Source organism: Bombus vosnesenskii, unplaced genomic scaffold, assembly GCF_011952255.1.
Source record: "Bombus vosnesenskii isolate JDL3184/JDL3185 unplaced genomic scaffold, Bvos_JDL3184-5_v1.1 scf7180000016274, whole genome shotgun sequence".
Lineage (NCBI taxonomy): Eukaryota > Metazoa > Arthropoda > Insecta > Hymenoptera > Apidae > Bombus > Bombus vosnesenskii.
The window spans coordinates 1,341,614-1,368,276 of record NW_022884343.1 but is presented as its reverse complement, the minus strand read 5'-3'; the positions used below and the strand labels follow the sequence as shown (position 1 = coordinate 1,368,276).

Below are 26,663 nucleotides of genomic sequence, written 5' to 3'. Positions count from 1 at the left end.
TTGATTTGTTTCACATGTGCAATCATATAATGTGAAATGATATATTGTGAACACTAAAATAGATAATGAAAAATTATATTATAAATTTGAATTTACAAAAGTTTAATTGAACGTTATAAATAAAGAGAAATACACAATTATACAAAGTCGATCCAGAGGCAATTTTTCTATTTTTTTTGCAGCTTCTTTTTTTGTAACTATACGCCCTTTGTTTCTCTAACTTGTAAATCGTTAATTTTATTATTAAGCGAGTCAACTATAATATTATTATTGCAAAAGTTTCATTGAACCGAGCATCTCCATCTTTTATATTTCTAACAATAATTTCTAATAATCTTTTCCTTTTCATTATGAATAATTTCATTCCCAATTAAATCTCAATAATCGAGTAATCATATTTCTTCAACTCATCCAAGAAGATTTTTTCATAATTCTTAACAATAACTATTTTACAAATTTATCATTTATTCTAGATCATTCCGAACCACGAATCTTATTTGCTAAACGTTATACGTTCCTATTTTTCGCTATTAATAATATTACTCTGTACAATATATTATTATAAATACGATATTGAACACATCATGGAGATATGTTATAAAATTCAACATACCATCAGCTACAAGACACCATTTATAGCAAGAACAATCATTATTCTGCGGTGTGCTCCTTTTGGAGCAAGCCGTACCTTCGCTGCAGTTCCTCTTCCATAGCTTCTAGCTGTTCTCTGTTTTGTTCTTGCGTCATTTGTTCCATTAATTCATGATTATATGTAGAATGAAGCATTAAAGCCAAGACACCAGCCCGAGTAGCCATATTCGCTCTAATTTGCCTCTCCTGTTCGACAAGTTCGTCTATTTTCAACCACTGTCTCACCCTCTCCATGTCAATTTCTGCTCGTCTCAACTTTTCCCAGACGTAATGCTTCACGCAGCTCTTCTTTGGCGCTCGACAAAATTCACCAGTCGTGTCAAACACGTTTGTAACCAACGGACAACCACACACTTCGGTTTCACTGATCTTTGGATCTTTGCAGTGTTCGGGGCAAAGAACCCTTAACCTTTTGCAATAAGTTCGATTCACAGGATTGTAAAAGTCACAGAACATTACTTGTCCTTCAATACGAGTTTTGAAGATTGAACCGAAGGATGCTTGAGATTCGTACTGAAAAATAAATACATATAATTTAATAAAAAGATCAAAGGGTAGATTGTATGGAGCTGAAAAAAAGTTGTAGACATCTTAGAATGATTGAAATATGTATTTCAAACCACATTTTAAAAGTTATATAGATTTTAGGATGTGTCGGCTATATATTAGAGATAAACATGGAACTTGATTGATGCAGTTATATTCCTTGTTTCAGTTTCAATTTAACAGAATACTTGATCCATTATGGTAAGAAGTAAAGAATTAAATTAAGAAGTAAAGTAAAGAATTAGAAAAACATTCTTCTATCACAATGTTGAAAATATAATAAAACTATCAATCTTTTGATACCACCAAGTATCAGTATACTTATACATGGTAATGTACATACAAATAAAACAATGTAGCAATGCTGGATCATAAGCAAGATTTCTTTTTAGCTCTGTAGTACGCACTATGTGTTCTTTGAGTATACCTTATTGAAACACTTTTCCATATGCTTGATAGCAGTCCTCGAATGAATCTCATGGCCGCAAGTAATGCAATACATGCTCATTTCTGTGTCGTCGTTGTCATCCACTTCTGTCTGAGGATCAATCATCGCGTGCTTGGCGCGTTCGATAATTCTGTCCAACTCTGCGTGCCTCTTATCCAGCTCCTGAAGTATTCTTCGAACGTCTTGCTGCTGTTTCCTAACTGTTTCTAATTGTCTTCTATTATTCTGCTCTGCTATACATGGCGTCAATGACCATTCTTGAATCCGTTGAGGTAGCACTTGGTAAATCCTGTTAGTTGCTAATTTCAAGCCACACTCGTCTGAGCAATATTTACTACCTGGTCGAGATTGTTTCGTACAAGCGGGTCCATAACAGTGTCGTGGTACTTCCAAATGTTCATTCCTTTCATTACTAGAGTCTCTTTTCCGTTTCTTAATAAATTTTGAGCTTTTGTTGAAGCTCTTTGATGGTTTCAATGGATCACCTAACACTCTGCAAGTTCTCTGTATACATCTGAGCTTCAATCTAACTGATGGCCCAAATTTTTTTAAATGTCTAAAAATTAAATGATTATTAGTGAGGATAGAACTAATTAAGAGTTTTTTTGTTTATATTCATGTTATGATTACCTGCATGCATCGCATTTTCCACAATTTTCTGTTCTCACACAACCTGTACATTCTCCACAACGTTTAGACGATTTCTTTACTGCTGTAGGATCCCAAGGTGCATCATACTCGTATCGATGTGCTCTTTCTTTCTCTTTATGCTTCTTGTATTTACGATCTTCTTGATCTGTTCTTCGAGGTTTGTAACGTGTTATTAGAGTCGGATCCTCTTCTCTGCAACGCTAAAAATATATTCGATTAGTACAACCTAATACAAATGGCTCACTAAAAATAAGTAATTCCTACAATACAAAAGAACTGTTTTATATGCTTGGCATCTTTCTCTGTTATATTTATGCAGTCACCATGATACCATTCTTCACATGCATCGCATCCTCTGAAATTAATATAAATTTCATTCAGCATTGATTTGCATTAGGTGATAAACAATGAATAATTTATGTTTACACTTTACATCATAAAACGCGAGCTATCAGAACTTCTGCAAATACAATATGCTTGTCCATCCTGTTTCAATAAAGTAGCAATTTTGCTTTTTCTCTCTGGCAACATAAACTGTTTTGCTATTTCTTCTTTCTGTAAAATAGAATCTTTATTTAGCAATAATGGAATTTTGTAAAAATTAGTTTAAAAAGATAGTAAATGGAGCATGTTTATTCAAAATTTTAAACTTAATAGATTTAAATTTGTTTTTCTTAATACTAAACTTACATACTCCGAAAAATGGGTATCTTAAAATTATCATAAATATATATATTGTCCTACGAGTACGTACCGATAAATTCTGTTGCCTTTTATCACTCATGGTTGTAGATTATTATTGAGCACGATATTTACAGAATTTATTATTTAGAATGTCTTTATAATCTCTAAAATGCAGAAAATTGCATTTTTAACGGAACACAAAAGAACACTACCACCATGACAGAATAACTACTGCAGTGGTGTTCAACTTTCTCTGGTACGTAATTTAACAACTTCGTTAAAGATCAATTACAGCATTAGCATTATCATCTTTTTGATGAAAACATATCTTTAAAATAGAAGAACGCGCAATCATATTCATAAATATCTTTCTATAATATTATTTACCTGTTTTTCCATATAATAAAATAATGTATTCTATCGAGTATAAAATGTATAATATATAATTAGACTGTGGATTTGTATGCCAATCCGTATTTTTATAACAAGTAACAAATAAAAAGGTAAAACTTTGGTAAGATCTATCAAACAACTTGTATATCAGAACGAATATTATATTTTCAATATTTTATGTATTTTTTCTTTTTCTGTAAATGTATCTTCAAATTTTCTATAAATGCATAAAAATCTGCAGTTAATAATGATAGAGCGTTTAATTTAATTGATATCTATATATCCAATAAAATTTAAGTAATGCTTTTTCATTTATATTTAATTAACAGTATAGTTTAATCGGAGGTTCCAAAGGAACCTGAAGTTGGTATGTTCCTGCACTCGTATCACTGCACATACGCAGTATCTTGTTACCAAATGTTAGTAGCACGCACAGTAGCGCGAGAATCATTGTTAGAGATAATTTTTTCTAACCTTAAAATAACGCATTTCTGACACTGTATAGTGGCTGGTAACTCAAAGAAAAATTTATATGTTTGAAATAGTAGTCAACGTTTCTAAAGGGTCTTTTTTCGCTGTTCTTCAAATACTTTAAAGGTTATCTAGGATGAATAATATATTTTTAACTTTTAAGTTTTTGAATACACCGCCATTACTTACATCAACAAAAATTAATATTGAGAAGAGGGCATCTAGATCCGCCTTCGAAAACCCAGTAGTTAAGTAATATCTACGTAGTGATATCTATTGTATTTTTACATCAAAGAATCAATGAATTAATATGTTGAAATGAATTTGTAATTGTTGTTTTTAGGATTCCCATCAATTAATTCATGAAACACGACATTTATCTCGTTATTATACTGTGATCCAGTAGAATACAATATGACTAATTCGAAGAATTTCAAGCTCCCTTCGGACGAAGAGTTAAATACACAAGAATTAAATATCAGTTGGCCTTATATTGCTGCCGCTGCTGTCTTTCTTGCAAAAAGATGCGAATGGTTTAATAATGTACGTGTTTCTTTTTCGCCTTCCATTTATTATAAAGTACAATATTGTTTGATATTAATCGCACAAAGTTGTGCGATTCGAAGTGCCTTCAAAGTTATATAATCTTAATGAAGTTTATGCAAATTAATAACAATTGTTACTCCCAATTTCCAATGTATGATAAATCATTTATTATGTATAAACTGTGGATTTTTATGCATTTTTATAATTTTATGAACATAACTGAAGAAGTAAAACCTAAAACAGAAAGTTTCATGTACTAAATATTGTAATAAATATTTTATTTTGAATATTTTATATATGTTTGCATATTATATGTGTTGTGTAAATTTTTGCAACTTCAAATTTCCTATAAAAATCTGCAGTCTAATTATAAATATATGAGTTGCATATCAATAAATTTTTAATCGAAGTAATATCCTGATTATAGGAATTTATGCTATGTAGATATGAATTGAAAGATCCTCGTAAATGTCTGAAAGAAGGCAAAGAAGTAACCAAGTGTGCGATAGAAGGATTCCAGGACATTAAGAAACATTGTGGAAGCGAATTCCAAGCACATGTGGATTGTGTTATAGACACATCTCCAACGGCAAGCAATGATGAACAGTATGTAAAATATAGATACAAATTTTTGCACAGTATGTAAATATAAAAATTTGTTATTCTCCGTTGACAAAAAAATTTTACAATGAATATTTACAATTTTGATTACTATAATATTTAAAAAAAGAGAAAGATAAAAAGAAATGATTTACAATATGAAAAGATAAATTTGTTTTTACCAGGTTGTAACATAATTCAATAATTATTAGGTGCAGTAAGACCAGACAGGTATTTGATGATTGTATGTTAAAAAACTTAAAATTAGAACGACCACCTTTTGGATATTTTTGCGAAGCAAAAGTACATGATTCACCAAGACCAAAACCGCCACAAGAAAAACGAGAATTTCCAGATGCAGTGCCTCAGCTACCTACTCCACCCTATCCTCCTCCAAAATACAGTGGACATAGTGGTTTCAATATGTAATGTTATTTAATATAATTGCAAGTTTTGTAGTCTAAATACACTACAAGTTTGGGAGAATGAATATTGTCATATAATTGGCTTGTATTTGTTCTGTATAGGATTGTGAATAAATGCTTGCAAGCAACATAAATGTGTCGAAAATGAAGTAAATTATGAACTACCAAACATATTTAATAAAATAAAAAGATAAAAGTAAACATCAATATCAGTGCTTGCATATGATCTTTTTATTATTAATAGAACATTTGCTTGTTATTATAAGATAAAGAAATTATAATACGGAATTTATTTATTTTACATTTGTATATGCTTCACTGAAATCTTTTTAAATAATACCGAAAATAATTCAATGAAGTCATACCTTCTTGACTTTTCAATTATTACTTGATAGTAACATATAAAATTCTTTACGCGTCCCGGAAGTAAGCAACAAGAATGAATTCAGCTGAAACATTGGTTTCTTTTTAAATTATATACACCTGATATAATATAAACATTATGTACACAATGATAAGACTTTAGGTTATTCGTGCAACACGGATCTATATAATAATGATTTCCAAATAAGTGGAATAGGAAATCCCACTGAATTACATAAAGGTTCAGAAACCTTAAAATATTACTGGAAGAGAATACGAATTATTAAATCTATTCAAACAAATCATCCCATTTATACTTAGACTAGATAAAACGAAAGAAAAAAATGGAAGCGAATTAATACAAGCCAAATTACACGAATAATCCAAATCTTTTTTATCAGTCGTTTTACAATTCGGTATACAATACTCCATAGACATGATATTCTGGAACGCTATTTTCACTTTTACGTTTATACTCGAAGTAGACTTTCCGTATACCATGATCTACATTGCACTTTGTGTACAAACGGTGGGTATGAGTTTTGAGGCACTATGCAAATCTCTTATTACGTAACAATATTTACCCAAATTTCGCTGAGGAATTTTCTATAAGAAAAATTACAAGCAGCCGTTAATCCTTGATGAATTCGTTGACACAAATTCGACTGGCAACACTTATAACTAATAAACATTCATGTGTCATGTGTTTTCAATGTAGTTAAAATATTCATTCGATTTCAACGAACGATCTTATGGAAGCAATTAGTCGTTTAAGTCTAAAAAGGGGGATGTAATATCGAATCTTTTGTTAGCTCCATGTTGTGTCATAACCATTCCAGTTTGCACTGGGCGCTAAATGTACTCGTCGTCCCTTGTAATAGAACGTGACCACTCCACGATAGCCAGTCCTTGGTACACCACTCTACATAAAATTATGAATATCAAATCCATTGTAAATATTAATACATGAGTCATTTTATTATCACTAAACTACGAATTTTTATGCATTTATGAGGAATATAAAGCTGCAACAATGTACAGAATGCATGTAATATGCAAAAATATATAAAATACCGAAAGTACAATATTCTCTCCTAATAGAGAATATAATATAATAATACATAAAATGCTCAAAGCATTTCTCTTTAAAGAATATAATGTACTTTGAGTATTTTATATATTTAGTAGCAAAAATAATTTTCCACTTAGATTCCAGCCTTTTAACTATATTTATAGAAATATAAATCTTCATAAATATTCGCAGTCTAATTATCATGCTATATTACGAACAATACTACAATCTATTTCATAATTTAAGAATTGTGTAGTACCCTGAAATCATCCATTAATCCAAACTGCTTGGCAGTGTTTTTGTACGCTTGTCTAGAATAATAAGGAATTCGTACGGCGCCAGGTGCCACAACTTTTCCACTTTTCAATTCAGAAAAACTCACTACCGTTGATTGGTACACTTCATTGACGAAATTTATATCATAATTGTCCTGAAAGATTTATTTAAAATAAAGATAAATTTTTTTTTAATTTTATATACCTTACACAATCTTAGAATTAAGCTATTATTAAATGCTATTAAAATTTACTTTTTCTTACTTTTAGTAAGTAAGTTAAGTTCATTTTTGTGAAATGCACAAATTCTGTGTTCAGCTTGATATACTTTAAATGCCTTTCATAGAACATTCCACTGCAAATAACATACAGATTAAATTTAAATTAACAGAATATGTTCCTATTAATTTAAGTACATACTTGCTCACTCCCGTCTTGCCAAACGTTCTAGTTCTAGATATTTCTGGTCGAATACAGGCTCTATTTCGACGTTGTTCAGGTTGTCTTATCCAATCATCCCAATATCTATTAAAATAAATCAATCAGTCTACCGATTTTAAATAAAAGTTCTTTAAATAAAATTTCTACTTACGATTTCGGCCATTTCGGTGAAAGTTCAGTCCATAATTGACGCGTTAACATCCAGCCTAATCCAGGGAAAAAGTCTGTTCTATATAATACATCTGCTGCATTGTCGTCGACCAAACCAGCTTTACCATTATCATTCCACGCAGACACACACCATAGAGAATTATCAGATACTAATAGAGGATATGTGCCCAAAAAATATTCAAAAAAATCTGGGGCTATGTCCAAATCATCTAAATAAAGTAATTGAATTTTAACAAAGTAACTTAATACAATCAAGATATAATTATAAATACAAAATAAATTACCTTCAACTATTATCACAGTATCATATCTAAGTTGAAAGAATACATAATTAAGAGCCCATCCATAATGGCGTGCAATTTTGAAATACCCTTTGAATTTCTTCTCTTTCGGAGGTACTTCGATATCCGATTGATCGGGTTGCTGGAAAATATTTTATATTTATGTTGTTAAGGTCATCTCATACACTAGAAAGAAAGATTAATATGATAGACTACTTGTATGTGCACTATTTGATTTCCATATCTGGCAATAACATCAGCAGTTTGTCGATGTTGACAATCTTCCGAGACAATAATTGGAAATTGTTCTACGCTGGGCCTGTATTTGATCAACTGATCAAGACACCTCTGTACAGTAATGCGATTACAAGAAAACACCAAAATTGCTAATATCGGAGATCCATTTGGTAGCTTTCCCTTCATAGGAACATTATAAGAGGCTTCACTCTGTTAAAGAAAGAAGCACATGGAATTATATTATTAAAACTCAACTGCGACAAATGTATTACAATACTTACTGAATACATAGGCTCTATTTGCTGTGCATTTTTATCATTATTATTAATATCCTTTTCCTCCTTTTCAAAGAGAAGCTTGTCTTCGTTGACATGATTTATATCCTTTTGTTTCTCATCTGCATTTGTATTTACAATATCTATTTTTTCTATTTCAAATAAAAAAAAGACAAATTAAGACATCATATTTTCAAGTGAAATTTAATGTTATCTGAACCATCAACATACTTTTACGTTGTTTATCTTCTTTGATATCTTCAAGGAGTTCCTGATTCAATGCTATTTCTTGCTTTATTCTCCTTTCCAATTTACTAATCTGATTTGATACTTTAGCCTAAAGATAAAATTATCGTTTAATCACAAGATCCAAATGTCAATTCATTGGCTTACCGTATCTCGTTCTTTATTCACTGGTTCATCAGAAATCAAAAAATATGTGATGAAGCCCCACAGAACAAGAGAGCCGAAAATAACAGTGACTAACCTGTTCCGCATGGCAGGACCAGGTGTCACCTCATCTGAAATATGAAATATACTATAAATATTTTCAAAATACATCAAATGCCATTAAACTATCCTCACTGATAGAGTTATTGATGAATTGTTATTGATGTATATAGAAATTTTTGCAGGAATATTGTTATGTAAAAATGCATTATCGATGATGATCAATAAGGAAATTTCTTTCATAAATGACTTTAACGTAGTAAATTACTTACCATTATGATACCCACGTAACCACTTATCGAGTATCGTTATACGAGAACGAGCATTTTCTCGTGGGTGAGAAACAAGTGTCTCACAATCTTATTGTCTGACAATCGACGAATTTTTGAAGTAAATGAATACGTTTAGCAAGTTTGCCGTTTTCTAGATGAAATTTTAAATAAAATCTGAAAATCTAATGCACTGACACCGTGTTATAAACTCCATTGTTGAGTTACGCGGCAGACGCGGAGAAAATTTCTTTTGGACGAAAACTATCGTTTTCCCTTGGGAAAATTATCAAGAAATCTAGATTTCAACCGTGTGATGGAGCCACGTAGATGTTCGTTGTGGCGCCCCCAAATAACCTATCAAAATTAAGAATTTCATTTTCGAAAGTATATTTCACGATAACAAGTGTGATAACCTTGATCTAATCTTTTATCTGAAGTACCGTAAGCTCTTTCTTATTTTGATACATTTAAATGATATTATATGTTGATGTAATTTAAAGAGAATTTTATAACCTATAAAGAGAATTATATGTATTTAATTTTATACACACAGTTTTTGTGTGATTTGCACACAGCTTTATGTTTAATATTTCAAATATATGGAGGATAAAAGAGACAATATTTATATTTAGATAGAATAATAAGTATCTATTTGATCTAATTGAAGGAATATTATATAACCTGTAAAAGTAATTATATTTAATCTTATGATTTAGTTCCTCTATATTCAAGTAAAAGGATATTTAATGAAATTCATGCAATAAATTTAATTAACTTAATCTTCAATTTATTTATGAAATTCCGACGTATACAATTTTCTCTTTCAGTTTTTTCGCGCCAAATTTAACCGAAAAAAAAGATGTCTGACAAAGAGAAAGAATTTAAAGCTTATAAAGAAGACACACGAATTCCCTGTCAATATGGAGCTAAATGTTACCAAAAAAATGCAATTCATCACCAGAAATATAAACATCCTCCTGCAAAAGAAACGGTATAAATTTTAAATTATTCTATTTCTGTTTCATATAAAAGTACTGCATCTCATTATATTGGTTATGTTATGAATTAATTTTTTATATAAATTTTTATTTAAAAATGTATAGAAAAAGGGAAAAATTACAAAACGAAAAATGATAAATAACAAAAGGAAACAGGAAGCTAATGATCAAGTATCAAGCATTTCTCCACAGAAGAAAATACAGAAAACAAATGATGAAATTACTGATAAAGATTTGTATAATGCTGTAACTAGCATGGAGAGTAATAGTATTAAAGATGATGATACATCTTGTGAAGTTACTGCAAAATTGGAAGATTCAAATAATACAGAATCTGTGGAAAATTCAAATGATTTAATCACCATCGCATCACTGTTACATGGTGGTGATATTAAAAATGAAAAATATTTAAAAAATGATGAAATACTTCCATTAACTGCAAAAGAAATTATTTCTCACCTATTTTTTATAGAAATGCCAGAGGATTTCTTTCAGCTTTATGAATTCTGTAAGAGCATTTGTGAAAGAGATCCTTTGAATGCATTGAAAATTGTTCATTTGCAACTAGTTGGTCCTTATGATGTATTCAGAAAAGGATTTATAAATGCTAAAGTTGAGAATAAAGAAGCTCTGTTAAGGCATTGGAGGTATTATTACGATCCACCAGAATTTCAAGTAAAAGGATTATAATTTACAATATTTTATAATCACATAATGCTGATTAAATAATTACTAAGTTTTCATTACAGACAGTTATCAAAAGCAATACCAAGGATGGTTTGCATTTTGGTTATTGGAGGGACGATGTCTTTGAAAAGCCTGTATTTATGGCAAAGAACAAAGCAGCTGTGAATTGTATAATCGATCCTGTTGCAGAAAATATATTTGGTACACTGGAGTAAGTAGTAAAAGTATTTGTAAATTTATTAAAATATACTTGTAACTTTCATTTTACATTACATAGTGTACATTTTGAAGAAAAATTGAAGTTAGCTACTCCGTTTGAGAAAACTCCTATAGCACAATTGCGTCAAAAGTTAAAGAGCTTTGCGAAGGAAAGAAATATAACTTTAGAAAAAAGGGCAGAAAATATGCAAGCCAGAGAAAAAGAAACTGTTGCAAGAACTTTTCACAAAGCTGGCATTGTGGTGCCGTACGATAAGAAAACTCAATTAGGATACAGAAACTTGGCTGTTAGTAATAGTAAGTAACTATATATTAAGAAATTAAATAAATTCATAATATATAATTCATAATGATTATTTGTACTATAGGCGAGCTACAAAAATTGATAAAACAAATAGAAGATGCTCCGGCACCGGAAGCGAGGAAGATGCCAATGTCTAAACTGGATGAGGTGATACGATTAGCAACGATCGCAGCCGATGAATGTGATTTCGGCACAGTTCTAGAGTTAGGCCACGATTTGTTTTCTAGCGGTGCTTTTTCTGTTCAAACTAAAGTGCTAAATTTACTATCCCTTGCCTACAATCTCTTACAAAGATCGCAATTCCTGGAAATTGTTACATCCCATTTAAAAAACAGGAGGAGGAGCTTGGATCTGAGTGTTATTCAATTTGACTAAGTTATAGTTTATAATTGTCAATAACCGTAAAAATAAAACAAGTCTTTGCCGTATAGCAGTTGAAGAGTAAACAAGAGTAAATCTTAAAAGCACAGTGATTAAAGAAAGTATTTGTACACCATTGTATTTATTATAGTATCTATATACAAATTAATTAGATTTAGTATCATCTAGTAGTACTTTTATGATAATAGTTTCATCCATAGCTTCATTTAGTACTAGCTACAGAAATTTTAAATGAAATGTTAAACCTCATAAAACAACATTTCATTAGAGTATAAGAGTATGTATGAATACTTTTTGTAGCCACTGTAAATAAAGAACGAATTGTAATTATCTTTTTATACTTAAAATATGTTTTTAATCAATAAATATTTATTCTTTCATTATTCATTCTTCTTTTAGCTCTAATTCAATCTGTAAAGTAAATCTTATCCTAAATAAAATTTGACCAGATAACGAATGTCCGTGTTACACGATGCAAAATTGTATGCACGGTGACAGTGACAAATACAGGCTGAAAGACTATAGCAATGAACGAACGCGAAAGCGACGGACGAAGAGGAAACCGTAGAAAGAATTATTCAGGATGGTTGAAACGGGAGATTCTATCATAATTTTGTTCCGGGTCAAGAAGTGAATCTCTCTGTATAAACGTAACAATGTCCCGCATTCAATTTACAATGATAATTCGCACGATCAGACGAGAATGGAATTAAGGGGAAACTAATAAAAAAGCAGGAATCGTGCACCGAGCGAATTTTTCATTTCTATGGTTTTAGTTCGCATCAATCGACAGCAATCGTTCAAACGTTTGCGATGGAAAGCAAAAGTTGCAATAATTTCATAAGTTATGTTGGTCTGGAGGAACATGAGATGCAGGTAATTGTCAGATACAATTTTATGTAAACATTCAGACATAACCTCTTTCTTGGATACTGGAAATCAGGGCTGGACATTATTAAAATAAGCTTTTATGCAAATAGCTATTGAAATATAATTTCTATTTTATTTATTATTTGTTTTGTTACATTATCTTAGATGATTTTATTCAAATAACAACATATTTGAAAAATAAATTATTTTACTATTTGTTATCTTATTTAGAGTAATTATTATTATTTTTATTTGCTATTTTCATTTCAAAGAAACAGTGCCCAAGTCTGCTGAAAATATACAGGATGTTTTCTACTTTTCTAAGAGCATATTCTATGAATTTTCTTAATGACTCAATATATATTAAAAAACGTATTTACTTAATTTTTTATTGAATTTAACGATGTTTTCATGAATTATGTGCAGCCACTAGGTTCTAGTCGACGTAATTCTGTATCCGAGAACAATATTAAGTTGTTACCAGGTGAAATCTTCATCACCAAAGCACAAAATGTCCTTATGTTCTCACCCGTTAGTGATTTAAATCAAGGAACATCTGGCATTCTATCTGTTACAAATTTCAAACTTACTTTTGTTACGACTGATGAGACAAATGGAGACGTAAGTCAATTTTGGGAACTTTACAAAGTCTAAATGTATCAACATAATTGCGGTTTTTTTGTTAAAAGTTGTTAAGACGTATTTTACTTGCAGGATGTGGCTCGTCAACAAAATCATCTTTATGGGTATATGGACACATGTTTAACAAACATAGAAGATATTTATGTAACTGTAGGAGATAAGAAAAGAAAACTGATACCTGGAAATATTGTACCATCTAAAGTAAAAGGGATATTTATTATTTGTAAAGTAATTGTTTTCCATACATTGTTATGAACGATGCGTTATCTGTCACGCGTTCTTCATTTTAATCGAAAAATACGTTATGGGTTTTAGAATTTACGTACATGGTCCTTTTCTTTCAAATTTTCACCTATTGGAGATGGGAAGAATCTTCTGCAAGCATTATTACATCATGCTTTCCCTAGCAGACACCAGTTGCTATTTGGTTATGATTATCAGTTAGTTTTTCAGATAAATATTTTAAACTACAGTTTTGAAACTACAAAATGATTTATTCTTCTTTCATTTGATTTCAGAGAAGCTTATTATAGTAGTCTTGACAAAGCTGTTCGTTTGTTTCGGGATATTTCGGATTGGCATAACGAATTGGAACGCACCATACACAATGAAAAACTCAGAAAATTTTGGAGACTATCTACCGTTAATATAGACTTCAAGCTTTGTCGTAGGTAAATACAATTGATCATTAACAGATTGCGGAGTTTTATGCATTTATAGGAAATATGAAAGTGCAAAAACGCATAAAATGCTCATAATATGACAAAATAAAAAAATATCCGAAGTATAGTGCCTTTTATAATACTTGGTAGGTAAAACAATTTTCTACCGAGATTCTACTGTTTTCATTATATTCTCAAAAATATTTGCATAAAAATCCATAGTCTAATTATTAAATATCCTATCGTGCGTTGAACAATTCACAGTAATATAAATTTTATTATAGCTTGTCTCGATATATAATTATACCGGCATCGATTACCGATGGTCAGCTAATAGATGCAGCTAAGCGCTTTCAAGGTAACCGTCCACCAATCTGGTCTTGGTCGAATGCGCGTGGTGCAGCATTAGTAAAAATGTCCGAACTTTCGCCGTTAGTTACCAATAGAATACAAGAAAACATTATGTTCGAGAACGTTCGTAAAAGTCATCCGCAAAAAATGCCACCAATCGTTTTAGAGCTAAATAAAGGTATTAGCGTGAAGTTAATAGCATTAGCTTTTTCAAAATTTGTCAGCCTGTGCTCTCCAGGTAAATTCAATTTATTTATTGAAACCGTGAATTCTACAATAAGTATTGTAATTATTTATTATCTATTTCAGAAAACATTAGGCAGTTTTGGTTACAGGATAATAATTTTTATTCGTTAGTAGAGAACACAAAATGGTTAAAGCATGTATCATATTGTTTACAAAAAGCTGTTGAAGCCTGTGAACACCTTCATTTAGGATTCTCTGTTATTTTACAAGGTAACAATACAATATAATTCTTTTTTTATCTTTATTTCAATAAGATTAATTTTTTAGAAGGTGCTGGCACAGACCTTTGTTGTATTGTATCGAGCTTAGTTCAATTGTTACTTGATCCTTATTTTCGAACCATAAATGGGTTCCAGTCTCTTTTGCAAAAAGAATGGGTTGCAGGTGGACATCCATTCTGTGATAGATTAGGACATATTTCTAAGAGGACTTCAGAGAAGGTAAATTAATCTGATTTTAATTGTTTATAAATCAAAAGATTTTATTCTTCTCTTTCTTTTCTCAATAGTCTCCGTTGCTCCTTTTATACCTTGATTGTGTCTGGCAATTGAGTCAACAATTTCCCGCGGAATTCGAGTTCACGGAAACGTACCTGACAACTTTGTGGGATGCTGCCCATGTTTCCATTTTCGATACGTTCATTTTTAACTGCGAGAAAGACCGAGTTGCGGCAGCTACGGTAATTTATTTAAAATCTTTTAGCATTCAATAACTATCTTAGTATTTAATATAGTATTTAGTATACACTCTGTTCAGAGAGTTGAGTTAGGAAACATAAATAAATCAAACATAAATGATCAAAATCAACAATTAATAAAGGAAACAACAAACTTCTTAATTTACTAATAACTACTAACATAGTAAACTAGGTTTATTTAGATGTCTTCAACTCATTGGACAGAGTATAGAAATATTAATCTTATATTTAATATCTAACATTTTTAAGGAGTGTAAGCGTATAAGTAACTTCTTATTAATCTTAAAAATAAATGTCTTTTAGGATCCAGAGAAACCTCTTGTTCTAAGAAGTGTGTGGGATTGGAGAGAGCAATTCAGTGACCAAGATATTTTATTATTTGATAATCCCCTTTACAATCCCCGCGAGACAGACTCCAAGGAGAAATGTGTGATAAAACCCCTGTACAATGTTGCGAATCTAGAACTTTGGACTCAATGTTACTTTCGATGGATACCAACACTGGAGATTCATAATGGTGGTCGGAATCATATTGAGCTTTATGCCAGGCTACTACGGAATGATGTGAATCAGTTGAAGATGAACATAAATGGTAATTGCGGATCGCCTACTGGTAAATCAAACAGCTACTCCGTTCAGATGAATATCGATAGCTTCTATCCATTTTCAAATAAGAAATCTGGGAATATAGTGAGCACCCCAATCATGAACAGCTCTATTCTTGCTACGAAAAGTCTATTAGAAGCGCAGTCCTTGATCACTGCGACCGACTGATGTACATATCTCGCTAACGTTTGTTTTCTTGACGTGTTAAAAGGAACAGATAACGTCTTTTGTAGTTACATGAGAATCGCCATGAATATTAGGGAAAATTCTCTTAATCCTTTCAGTGCCAGATTTTCGTAGTGTTTACAAGCAAGTTATGACCGAAAGAAATAATTTGCTTGTTTATTTATATCATAAATTTCATTTGTATTTATGTTGTAGATATGTTCGGAATTTTGCGAAAAAATAACTTACACGGCAATCTAATGTGTTTATTTTGTAAATTATTACCGATCCATTTGGTTCAGTTCTTCCTAATTTGGTACTTAAAGGATTAAACATCGTGAAATTGCATTTTCAATATTACGAAGATTTCTCTTTTCTATATTGTAAGTTGTATTGTAAAATAGCAAAATTATGGAAAATTGATATTTAATAATACTGATGTTATAAATTAAATAACAATGGAACTATTTTTTGTAGAAAAAATTATCTATGGTCTAATGAATTCTTTCTATCCCTATTATTAAATCCCCTTTTTTTACTTATATTTCATTTCTATTTATGTAAAAAAATTACTATATAAGACGAACATTAAATCAACAATGGTTGGCAGCACTGAGTAACCGCTAAATTTGTCGACGTTGTAGAAAAATGCCACGTAAAGCCCTTTTTAATGATGGATATTTCGAGTAATAAAGATGTTTTTGCACTGAAAAAGGTGCAAAAAATGAATTCAACGTTGGAGGAATGGGACGCAAACAAAATTGTTTTTCGTGTATTACTACTCGTCTCGTGCCTCAAAGTACTTCTAATGCCTACATAGTATGTTTTTTTAGTGTTTAAATAAATTGTATACCTCTTTGATCACTTTTTGTTATCTGTATATACTTTGATCACATAATGTAATCATATATGCATCATTTGATTTTTAGTCATTCCACAGATTTTGAAGTTCACCGCAATTGGCTTGCCATAACACATAGTTTGCCACTCAAAGAATGGTACATGAATGCCAATTCACAATGGACATTGGATTATCCACCATTGTTTGCATGGTTTGAATACTTTCTCAGTCATATAGCACGACTTATAGATCATAATATGCTCAAGGTTGAAAATCTAAATTACGCATCCTCCAATACTATCCTTTTCCAAAGAGGCACTGTTATATTTTTAGATTTAGTATATGCTTATGGAGTTAAAGAGTAAGTTCTTAATGCATTATTATCATTCTTCATTCGAAAAGTAATATTTAAAATATATTCTATACTTTAAATTCTCTCTAGAGTTGGCAAAGTATTTTGTACATCCTTTGATGAATATGTGATCTTCATAGTTTTTTCTTTATGTAATATGGGATTACTCCTAGTGGATCATGTACATTTTCAATACAATGGATTCTTACTTGGTATTCTTCTACTTGCTATTGCAAATGTTTCTAAAATAAATAAACAGGTAAATATATAAGGAAACATTTTGTTTCTACATAAAGGCTAAGCAGTTTACTTTTTAGAAGGCTATCCTGTTTGGAACACTGTGGTTTGCTTTGCTATTAAATCTAAAACATATTTATTTGTACGTGGCACCAGCATTTTTAGTCTGGCTACTGAGATCATATTGCATGAATGGAGGTTCATTCTTTAGACGTTTGTATATGCTTGGAAGCATAGTTATTATTACTTTAATAATTTCTTTTGGCCCATTTGCCTCACAATTACCTCAGGTAAATAATAATGTTAAATCATATTCTTTCTCCTTAAGTAATTATGATTATTTTAGATAATTTCAAGACTCTTCCCATTCAAAAGGGGTTTAGTACATGCATATTGGGCAGCAAATGCTTGGGCTTTGTATATAGGTATAGATAAAATAGCATCCTTAATTTTAAAGCAATTAGGATGGTTAAAAGTTACAAGATCGGCAGTCATGACTGGTGGTTTAGTGCAAGAACAATCATTTTTAGTTCTACCAACTCCTACACCAATTGTAACATTTCTATTAACTATTTTCACTATGATGGTGAGTAATAAACTTTTCAATTGTTGATAATATTATTAATAAATAAAAGTATTGCATATATTACAGCCTGCATTATACTACTTATTATGTAAAAAAGAGTATATGAATCCAAAGCAGTTTGTACGATGTTTAGTTCTCTGTGTTTTGTGTTCTTTCATGTTTGGTTGGCATGTACATGAGAAAGCTATTTTAACTGCTATTATACCACTGTGGTAAGTAAGTGAAAAAGGAAATGAAATTAATTAAACATAATCAATTAATTCTTATGTATATTTTAGTGTACTAGCAGCAACTGATAAGAATGATGCTAGAATTTATCTAATTTTAAGCAGTGCAGGCCACACTGCCCTTTTACCCTTACTTTATCCAAGTAATTTAATTCCATTAAAGATTTTGGTACTTTTGGTATTTATGAGTGCAGGTTTTCTAGTTTTCTCTCGGAAGTTCAATGTAAACTTTCTTTACTTTTACGAATATATATATGTGATTAATTTGCCGGTATTAACAGTGTATGAAACCATTATACACAAATTAATATTCGGTGAAAAATTACCGTTTTTGCCTCTAGCTCTTACTTCATTATATTGCGCCATAGGAGTAACTTATTCTTGGGTGGTTTATTACTATATGTTTTTGCGATATAGTAAAATTAATAACTATAAAAATAAAATACAATAAAATTGAGTATGAAGTTTTTACTTGTTATATGCCTTTCGTTTTATACTCTTTGTTTATATCCTTCGTTATTACATTTACTAGATTCATTGCATTACATTTACTATACGCATTATATTCACGTTACATATGCCTTAGTTATAAATGTCAGTTATACATGTGTATGAAATATATAATACCAGCTTGTACATATTCCCTTTAAGAATATTGGTTTATTTAATAAATTTAGAGAAATACACAATAATTCACATTAAATATAATTTTCAATATAATATATAATCTATGATATGTAATAATACATATACGAAATACATCGCATTGGGAAAAAATATTATTTACTTCGCGTTAAATTGTGTAAGATGACATTGTAACTTATATTGATACTAATAATACTGAGGTACTAATTAAATATTACATATGAACAGTATGATATAAAAATTTATTTCAATTATGCTGCGCACAAAATTATTAGTGACTGATCGAAGAAACTTCTGTAATTTAGTTTCGTTTCTTTAGTTTTCCTTGCATGCTCTAATTCATCTTCCGCATTCACTTAATATTACTTAATATTAATAGGAAAAAATCAAATTACATTAACAGGACAGGACTCTATTTTGAATTTTGCATTTAAGCCAAATGAAACACAAATTAGTTTTTTTTTTTGGACAAAGATGAGCAAGAAGATCGCGGAAGAGCATGAAAGGAATTCAACCAACATTCATGTGATCATGTAAAAAATACGCTCTACGAATTACCGCTCCCCAGTGGTTAAATGCCCGAACTATACACACATTTTCTTAGATGCTTTTAGTGAGAGAAACATACGTATATTTGGCGAAAGGAGAAATGTGAGCCCGAACAGGGCTGTACGGAATGGACCAAAAATAGACGCTTAGTTCGATGCAGATAAGTCGACTTTTGTCCGCGCGATATCGTTATAATGATATTATGTCTGTTTTCGTTGTTTTTAACTGGGAGAATAAGGAAAAGCATATGATCGTAGCGATATCATGCGGAAAAAGATCACTCGTTTGCTTCGGATCTGAAACGGGTGGGAAACGAGTAGCGAAACACTGCGTCTAGCATATGAGATTTTGATTGTCATTTTTAAATGAATTCCACTGGTCGAGGATACAAATGCACAAATTTTGGCAATTATACAACAAGTGATGTCATATCCCAGGAATTTCCAAAAATTGAAATTTCGACAGAATTCTGCTTTGACCCTTATCTTTCGCTGATCCCCAGTGCGAAAGCACATTTCCCCTCTAGCTGTGCATATGTACATATTGTCCACCAAGAGCACCGGTTCGATTGTTTGCCGCTAAAGGTCCTTCCTATTAGATAGCATTTTTGGGCTGACGTTATTAATATTGCATTGGCGATCTCTCTACTGCTTCCTGTTAACGTAGGAAGCGTAACGTTCGTTTACGAATCTATGTATATCACTATTCGCGACAAATGATAAATATGGCGGCTTGGATTCCCAAAGTCGTACGGGTGACAAGTAAGTTTGTTAATTTCACATGTTTATCATTTTATTTCGATGACAGTTCAATAATGATAACATGCTAGCAATTTGAACAAAATCATTGTTTCAGAATCTACATACATTGTAAATGCATCATTAACTTATATTATACTTATGTAATAATACATAATTATATTATACTTATGTTGCAATAATGATTTAACTTGTGACACGTAGAGAATCAAAATGTGGGCCCTGTCACTTGTGCAGTACAGAGCTACGATTATTCTTCACAACCAAGGGTTATTAAAAATCCTACTACAGCCAATTTGAAAAGGGGTACTGGCGGTCGTAGCTCTTTCAATGGTATAGTTTGTACAATATTTGGATGTAGTGGTTTTATTGGAAATTCCTTAAGTATCAGGCTAGGGAAAATTGGAACTCAGGCAAGTGAATAAAAAAAATCTTTTAATTAAGAAATTCATATTTTATGTTAAATGCTTTTTTACAGCTCATTCTTCCACATAGATGTGATCCATATCACGTAAAAGAGTTGAAAGTAGGTGGAGATCTTGGACAAGTCTACTATCATCCATTTGATCTCAAAGATGAGGAATCAATAATCAGGACTATAAAATATTCCAATGTTGTTATTAATTTGATTGGTCAAACTTATGAGACGTCAAATTTCAGTTTTGATGATGTGCATGTAGAAGGAGCAAGAACATTGGCTAGACTTGCCAAGAAATGCAATGTGGAGCGTTTCATTCACATGTCATGCTTAAATGCGGAAGAGAAACCTACAGTAGGCCAATTAAACTATATAGTTGGTAGATAAGATGTAACAAAGTTGTAAATTAAAGCATGATACTGTGATATTCAGGATTATATGCAATTTTTAGAATTATTTTAGATTGAAATTTTTAGTTCTTATCTTCTCAATACTATCAATTTATTCTGTAGAAGGCTTTTATATATATATATATAATTTAATTTTGATATGTGATTTTCTAACTTTGTATCATTACTTTTATCAATTACATTTCAAATAATGATTTTTAATGATATCAGATTTTATTCTCTTCTTTAAGCCAATGATAATACAAGACGGTTCGAAGATGTTAAAATCAAAATGGAAAGGTGAAATTGCAGTGAGAGAAGAATTCCCAGAAGCTACTATAGTTCGACCATCAGTTATATATGGACCCATGGATAAATTTGTCAGTCATTATATGAGTCCAGATAGAACGACCTTCCAATAGTATGTTCAATTATAATTGTTTATGACCTACATATATGTATAATAACATGAACCATAATATTATAATAACATGAAATCCGTTTTTTACAATAGCATACCATTGTGGCGCAAAGGAGAAAATACTGAAAAGCAACCAGTGTACATTCACGATGTAATTTCAGGCCTTGTGGCGATAATAAGGAATCCTGATACTGCTGGTAAAACTTACCAATTTGTTGGGTATGTAATATACATAATATTGCTAATAAAGCTTATATGTATAAAAATATAAAATATACTTTGTTTCAGTTCACAAAGGTACAAATTAAACAATCTAGTTAATATGATGTTTGATATCAAAATGAAATACGTCGGAAACAACATGGTGATAGGAGATATGAAGATTAACCCATACTTTTGGATGAAAATTGCATTTGCAGAATTGATCGCTCCAATACATCGTACTATAGATTTATCATGGGAAATATTGGAATTTGTAAATATTCGAAACTTGTAATTAATTTAAATTATCAATAAGTGTATCCATTAAAACTAAGTAGAATATTTGTTAATTTCTTAGCATCATGCCAATGATAAGATAGACCCAAATTTACCAACTTTGGAAGATTTAGGAATAACGCCGACTGATTTTAAAAAAGTAATGGCATGGGAAGTTGAACCATATGTATCCAACAGACTTGAGGTTGAAGAATTACAGTTAGGTGTCCCTCCTGATGTGAAGTCTGTACCAAAATAAAGTGTTCACATTTAGAGCTTATAGAAAAAAACGAGTGTTCTGATTTAAATAAAGAACTAATATAAAATTATATTGTTATAATTGTTATAATTTTCTGTATAGTATTTGAATTCTGGTTATTACTTTTGTGTAAAAATATTTCTTTTGTACACACTGTATAGAAATTATATGTCACTACTGTCAGTCTATGCAATAAGAATTGCTGCAAATCTTTTTTTAATCATTTATTAAATGACAGATCTCTCTAACTACAATAAAAGGTTACAGATTATTTTTTATTTATTATATTATATTATTTTATATTATTATTTTTTGTTATACGTCATGTGGTTGATGTTGGTAAAAAATATAAGCTAGTTTGGTCCTCGGTTACTATGCTGACCGAAGGCCACGCAGACTTTACATTACAAATGACAAGAGGAAAAAACATTTCTCTCTTTTCGTTTTTTTCGTAGTTAAAAGCACGGTTTTAGACTTTTAGTTTAAACTTCGGTGAAACAATGAAATATTTGTAAATAGCCCTTATTCTTGTACGTATTAAAATAATACAAATTTATAATCAGTAAAAGGAAATAATTTAGGCCGCGAAATATATCTTATTTTTTATTAAAAATAAATAAAAATCTGAAGATAAACTATCCTGAAGAACTTCATATTACTCTTTTCAAATATACATAACAAAATCGAATTTTTTATTAGAGCGGTTTCTTTACCTAAGGAAGACTACGCACATGTAGAATTCACATGATTGGTTAACTCTCAGAGAATCGAGATATTTTCAACTAATTTCCCAAATTCAATAATAATAAATGTGGTATTCAATAAATGATAAAAAATACTGGTAAATGTAAAATATTTTGAGAATTCCACTGAGAGTTAACTTTTTCTAAGACAAAACACGAGTAGCGCTATTTATTTCCCTTGGGTTACGGAAAAACTTGACTCTTTCACCAAAGGTTTCTTACATAAGTTCACCTTATTATATCCTTACTCCCTATGTACTTTCATTATCATCGACGTAAATTATCTATTCAACTCTGGTTGTTAACTCTTTGCTTCATACATTCAAAGGTACATTAAAAAGTCGTGGCAGTACATATTATTCATATTAAGGCATTCAATCAAATTTCTTAAATAATTAACACATTCGAGGCGGACGCATCTTGTGCGTCTTGATACCAGTCTCAAGAAGATGCTAGTAAAATAGTTTTCTACAAAAATCAGATGGTGGGAAAATTGTGTAAGCATTGAAATAGATATTGGTTTAAATTCTGAGATAAAAAGGAATTTAGTAGGAACTTCAAAAGCTGGTCCTGCTAGTTCTTGGAAATTCTCTTTTAATAAGATTTTGGCCTCGAATGGGTTAAAAATAATTGAAAGAAAGCTTATATAAAACAAAGGGTTAACATAATATGACGTGATAAACGTGAACAAGTCACTTACTCGGAATCACCTTTAGTTTACGGAATAAATCCAAATGGATGCGGTTTCGCCAGCCCAGTTACATGGGCCAGTTAAAGCTCATAGTCGCATGCTTAAGATTGTACGAGTTATAATAATCGAACGATAGAAAAAGTTCCTTGATAGTGACTTCACGAAATGGAGCCGCAATGATATTTAAACCTCTATCGGATCTGGAACTGGTGTAGATCTATCTCGATGTTTTATGTGAAATAAGATCAAAAAAATGTATCAGTTTGTAGGTTATCTGTATTATATGAAACGATCTATTATGTGTATAAATACATAAATATTTAAATGAGAAAGAATTATAGGAAAAGTTTGGTATACGTTACTTTCGAAAATTCTCTTGTCTAACCCTTATGAAGCAGACCTGGGTTCACTGGAATAAATTCATGGGGAACAGAAGAATGAGAAACAGAGTGGTTGGCAGCGTGAAGATCCCAACGACGCCGGAGCCCAAGTTGTCCTGCACGACGTTGTCGTAGCATCTGGCGACTAGTCCGAAGTCTACTAGGTCCATGTGTTTCCCGTTGTATTCGATTGGCGAGATACAATAATTTCTCTTTTGAAATTCGCTAACAGTGCCATTGACAAAATCGCTGTCCAATACATTGTGAGCCTGACAGTCGCAGGGAAAGTGGTTATCAATGGCGCTGATAGAATTCACTTCCAGGTTGATGTCTTTGACATGTCGAGGCGCCTCCAATACGTGATTCCCATGAAATCTTAACATATCTATATTGTTCTCGTACCGTAGAAACAATTTCTCGATCAGATCGATCTTGTTATTTACGATATTCAGTCGATCAACGTGGGTGAGCCCAGTGAAAGCATCCTTCTCGACGATGCCCAAATCGCTTTCTTGAATGTTCAACGATTGTACATAGGACAAGCCACGGAATGTGTAAGATTGAAGGGAAGACAGGTCCATGTAGGTCAACTTTAGGAGACCAATATACTGGAGGCCATCGAATGCGTCCGGCTCGATGGTTCTTATTCCTGATGGGAATATCAGGCGAACCACGTTCGTCAAGCCTGAAAACGCGTGGCTTTGAATTCTGAGCAACGGGTTATTGCTCAATAGAATTAAACGGACATTGGAGGTCCCGGCGAATGAGTAGCCTTCGATGTATCGTATCTTGTTGTTCGCCAATAATAATAATGATACGTTTTGTAGAGCGGCGAAAGAGAATTTCTCGATGAATGGTAGAGGTGTATGTTGAATGGAGAGTTCACGTAACTTGCTCAAACCTCGAAATGCGAATGGACGTATGGTTGAGATGTTGTTACCATCCATCGTCAGCTTTCGCAGCACTCTCAAGCCGGCGAATGCGTCGCCTTTTATTACCGGGAAGTTGTTCTTTGTCAGGGAGAGCTCCTCCACTGTTTGTGGCAGCTGCTGGGTAGGAATGTCTTTTAACCCACCTGTATTGCAGAGAACCTGTAAAATTTGTTGGTCCGTTATTTTTTGAAAAAGAAAAGAGAATTCTTTTTTTTTGATACTTTGAAAAGAGGATTCTCATTTTTAGAAAAGCCGTTTATGTTTTTCTTTTTGGTAGTAAATTATGTTACGATGCTGCATTTGATTTCTAGGTGGTTAATTAATTTCCTGGAATCCTGCTTTCCTCTTGGAATCCCTACGTGCACGACTATGTTCAGCTAGGCTTTGCCTTCTAATTCTCAAAGACCATGTCCGCACATAGAGTAGTGTAGCATGCGATTGGCTGGTACTCTATGTAACGCATATCTCTTTCGGAAGCCTAATTAATTGCGGATAAACACGGAAAACTAATTCCTATTGAGCTCTTAATCCACGTCAAATTAAACTTCGATTTCTTTACCTTGTTATGTTACGAATTTTTAATGTTTTAGGAATGATCCAATGAAATTGCCGTTTCCTGTTTTAAAAGCATCCTATAATTACCTGCTTCGGAGATAGGCAAATGCATTCTGCAGGGCAGCCCCAATTTTTCGCGGTACTGGTTTCCTGTTCTAAGGTAAGCGTCGCTGTCCACAGCAGGTAATAAATGCAGATCTACAAAAGCCATGAGAGAAAGTACAAACAGGGGTACATGAGAGATACCTAGATGAAATGGAGTGAGAGAATTCTTTTTCGAACATGCGAGTGTCGGCGTATCACGGACAGGAAGCGCGGATACGATCCACACACGCGAAACTCGTCTCATTTGTACCTGCGCTCTGCAATACATCAATTCCAGAGTTTTTAGGGCGCATGCCTCAGCATCCAGGAAAACGTCGCGAGCAGCTGCCAATATTCCAACGTGTCCTGAAAAACACCAAGTCCCAGAAAAAAAATATCTCAACGCACACACATCCCGAAATTACGATTCGTCACTGGTTTATTATTTCAATCATCGCGTTGATGAATGAGAGACGCGAGATCGAAGAGCTTACCGTAAACAGGAAGGACAAGAGAGCAGGTTGACTCGGATGGAGGTCCTACGATTAACCGGGAGGACGAAACGGGCCGGGGAAATTTCGCAATCCGTGGCCGCATTCACCGCCTGGGCTCGAGGCTTTATTTCTCCTTAGCCACCTACCCCCACCCCCGGTGAACGATCTGCGCAAGCCCATAATTATTCTCTTGGTGCGCGTAGCCTGGAATGAGACTTATTAAACGTACAGAACACTGTGGAGCGCGGGATGACCAGGAGCAAGCGTACTGACCTAGGATAATCCGGCACAGTCTGTGGCTTTTGATCATCTTAGCGACTGGTCCAGGATGTCGATGTAGTCATGCAATTCCGTTTCTTTCTACTCACCCTACCTCTTTGTGCCACTTTTTCGTCTTTTTTTAATTAGTCTTATCCTTTTCTGATTTTTTGCCTTTCCTTGGTTCCCCTTACCTTTCCTTGGCTCTTGACACTTTTCACCATTCATTTCTACTCTTTTTGGTATCTTGAGCCATTTTAACCCTTCCTCAGTATCTCTACCCTATC

At 32.1% G+C, this 26,663-nt stretch overlaps 8 protein-coding genes across 13 annotated transcripts; 5 read left to right on the top strand and 3 right to left on the bottom strand.

Annotated features, from left to right (window-relative positions):
• LOC117242428 (CXXC-type zinc finger protein 1-like) lies at window positions 1-3,204 on the bottom strand. The gene is made up of 6 exons (XM_033509078.1): window positions 3,051-3,204; window positions 2,730-2,851; window positions 2,561-2,651; window positions 2,276-2,496; window positions 1,625-2,201; window positions 1-1,164 (listed from the first exon to the last, which is right to left on the bottom strand). The coding sequence occupies exons 1-6, from the start codon at window positions 3,078-3,080 to the stop codon at window positions 652-654; spliced, it is 1,554 nt and encodes a 517-aa protein (XP_033364969.1). The 5' UTR covers window positions 3,081-3,204; the 3' UTR covers window positions 1-651.
• Window positions 3,205-4,061: 857 nt separating this feature from the next.
• LOC117242315 (NADH dehydrogenase [ubiquinone] 1 alpha subcomplex subunit 8) lies at window positions 4,062-5,551 on the top strand. Of its 2 annotated transcripts, XM_033508868.1 has the most exons (4): window positions 4,062-4,096; window positions 4,189-4,387; window positions 4,818-4,996; window positions 5,203-5,551. In XM_033508868.1, the coding sequence occupies exons 2-4, from the start codon at window positions 4,259-4,261 to the stop codon at window positions 5,417-5,419; spliced, it is 525 nt and encodes a 174-aa protein (XP_033364759.1). In that variant the 5' UTR covers window positions 4,062-4,096; window positions 4,189-4,258; the 3' UTR covers window positions 5,420-5,551. The 2 variants fall into 2 exon arrangements, with proteins under 2 accessions (XP_033364759.1, XP_033364757.1); XM_033508866.1 differs by lacking the exon at window positions 4,062-4,096 and having other exon boundaries at window positions 4,098-4,387.
• A 308-nt stretch (window positions 5,552-5,859) lies between these two features.
• On the bottom strand, window positions 5,860-9,507 carry LOC117242313 (alpha-1,3-mannosyl-glycoprotein 2-beta-N-acetylglucosaminyltransferase). The gene is made up of 11 exons (XM_033508863.1): window positions 9,253-9,507; window positions 8,924-9,051; window positions 8,762-8,867; window positions 8,537-8,682; window positions 8,235-8,465; window positions 8,022-8,160; window positions 7,718-7,946; window positions 7,546-7,650; window positions 7,390-7,480; window positions 7,110-7,280; window positions 5,860-6,700 (listed from the first exon to the last, which is right to left on the bottom strand). Exons 2-11 carry the CDS (start codon window positions 9,026-9,028, stop codon window positions 6,587-6,589), a joined length of 1,437 nt encoding a protein of 478 aa, XP_033364754.1. The 5' UTR covers window positions 9,029-9,051; window positions 9,253-9,507; the 3' UTR covers window positions 5,860-6,586.
• Window positions 9,508-9,610: 103 nt separating this feature from the next.
• LOC117242314 (histone PARylation factor 1) lies at window positions 9,611-12,171 on the top strand. 2 transcript variants are annotated; one of them, XM_033508865.1, is made up of 6 exons: window positions 9,611-9,693; window positions 10,080-10,243; window positions 10,356-10,925; window positions 11,000-11,148; window positions 11,215-11,453; window positions 11,525-12,171. In XM_033508865.1, exons 2-6 carry the CDS (start codon window positions 10,112-10,114, stop codon window positions 11,833-11,835), a joined length of 1,401 nt encoding a protein of 466 aa, XP_033364756.1. In that variant the 5' UTR covers window positions 9,611-9,693; window positions 10,080-10,111; the 3' UTR covers window positions 11,836-12,171. The 2 variants fall into 2 exon arrangements, with proteins under 2 accessions (XP_033364756.1, XP_033364755.1); XM_033508864.1 differs by having other exon boundaries at window positions 10,988-11,148.
• Window positions 12,172-12,654: 483 nt separating this feature from the next.
• LOC117242310 (myotubularin-related protein 10-B) lies at window positions 12,655-16,229 on the top strand. The gene is made up of 10 exons (XM_033508857.1): window positions 12,655-12,717; window positions 13,138-13,332; window positions 13,426-13,581; window positions 13,669-13,793; window positions 13,872-14,024; window positions 14,300-14,604; window positions 14,676-14,822; window positions 14,880-15,052; window positions 15,121-15,291; window positions 15,613-16,229. Exons 1-10 carry the CDS (start codon window positions 12,655-12,657, stop codon window positions 16,081-16,083), a joined length of 1,959 nt encoding a protein of 652 aa, XP_033364748.1. The 3' UTR covers window positions 16,084-16,229.
• A 462-nt stretch (window positions 16,230-16,691) lies between these two features.
• LOC117242312 (probable dolichyl pyrophosphate Glc1Man9GlcNAc2 alpha-1,3-glucosyltransferase) lies at window positions 16,692-18,801 on the top strand. Of its 4 annotated transcripts, none has more exons than XM_033508859.1 (7): window positions 16,693-16,899; window positions 17,010-17,282; window positions 17,364-17,532; window positions 17,594-17,800; window positions 17,857-18,096; window positions 18,163-18,308; window positions 18,375-18,801. In XM_033508859.1, the coding sequence occupies exons 1-7, from the start codon at window positions 16,751-16,753 to the stop codon at window positions 18,772-18,774; spliced, it is 1,584 nt and encodes a 527-aa protein (XP_033364750.1). In that variant the 5' UTR covers window positions 16,693-16,750; the 3' UTR covers window positions 18,775-18,801. The 4 variants fall into 4 exon arrangements, with proteins under 4 accessions (XP_033364751.1, XP_033364750.1, XP_033364749.1 ...); XM_033508858.1 differs by having other exon boundaries at window positions 17,591-17,800; XM_033508861.1 differs by having other exon boundaries at window positions 16,758-16,899; window positions 17,021-17,282; window positions 17,591-17,800.
• Window positions 18,802-20,093: 1,292 nt separating this feature from the next.
• LOC117242515 (NADH dehydrogenase [ubiquinone] 1 alpha subcomplex subunit 9, mitochondrial) lies at window positions 20,094-22,309 on the top strand. Its single transcript, XM_033509246.1, has 7 exons — window positions 20,094-20,278; window positions 20,480-20,688; window positions 20,754-21,047; window positions 21,334-21,503; window positions 21,597-21,722; window positions 21,792-21,978; window positions 22,063-22,309. Exons 1-7 carry the CDS (start codon window positions 20,233-20,235, stop codon window positions 22,237-22,239), a joined length of 1,209 nt encoding a protein of 402 aa, XP_033365137.1. The 5' UTR covers window positions 20,094-20,232; the 3' UTR covers window positions 22,240-22,309.
• An 826-nt stretch (window positions 22,310-23,135) lies between these two features.
• Window positions 23,136-26,496, bottom strand: LOC117242514 (leucine-rich repeat-containing protein 4-like). Its single transcript, XM_033509245.1, has 5 exons — window positions 26,392-26,496; window positions 26,119-26,322; window positions 25,896-25,990; window positions 25,628-25,738; window positions 23,136-25,144 (listed from the first exon to the last, which is right to left on the bottom strand). The coding sequence occupies exons 2-5, from the start codon at window positions 26,219-26,221 to the stop codon at window positions 24,080-24,082; spliced, it is 1,374 nt and encodes a 457-aa protein (XP_033365136.1). The 5' UTR covers window positions 26,222-26,322; window positions 26,392-26,496; the 3' UTR covers window positions 23,136-24,079.
• Window positions 26,497-26,663: the final 167 nt, after the last annotated feature.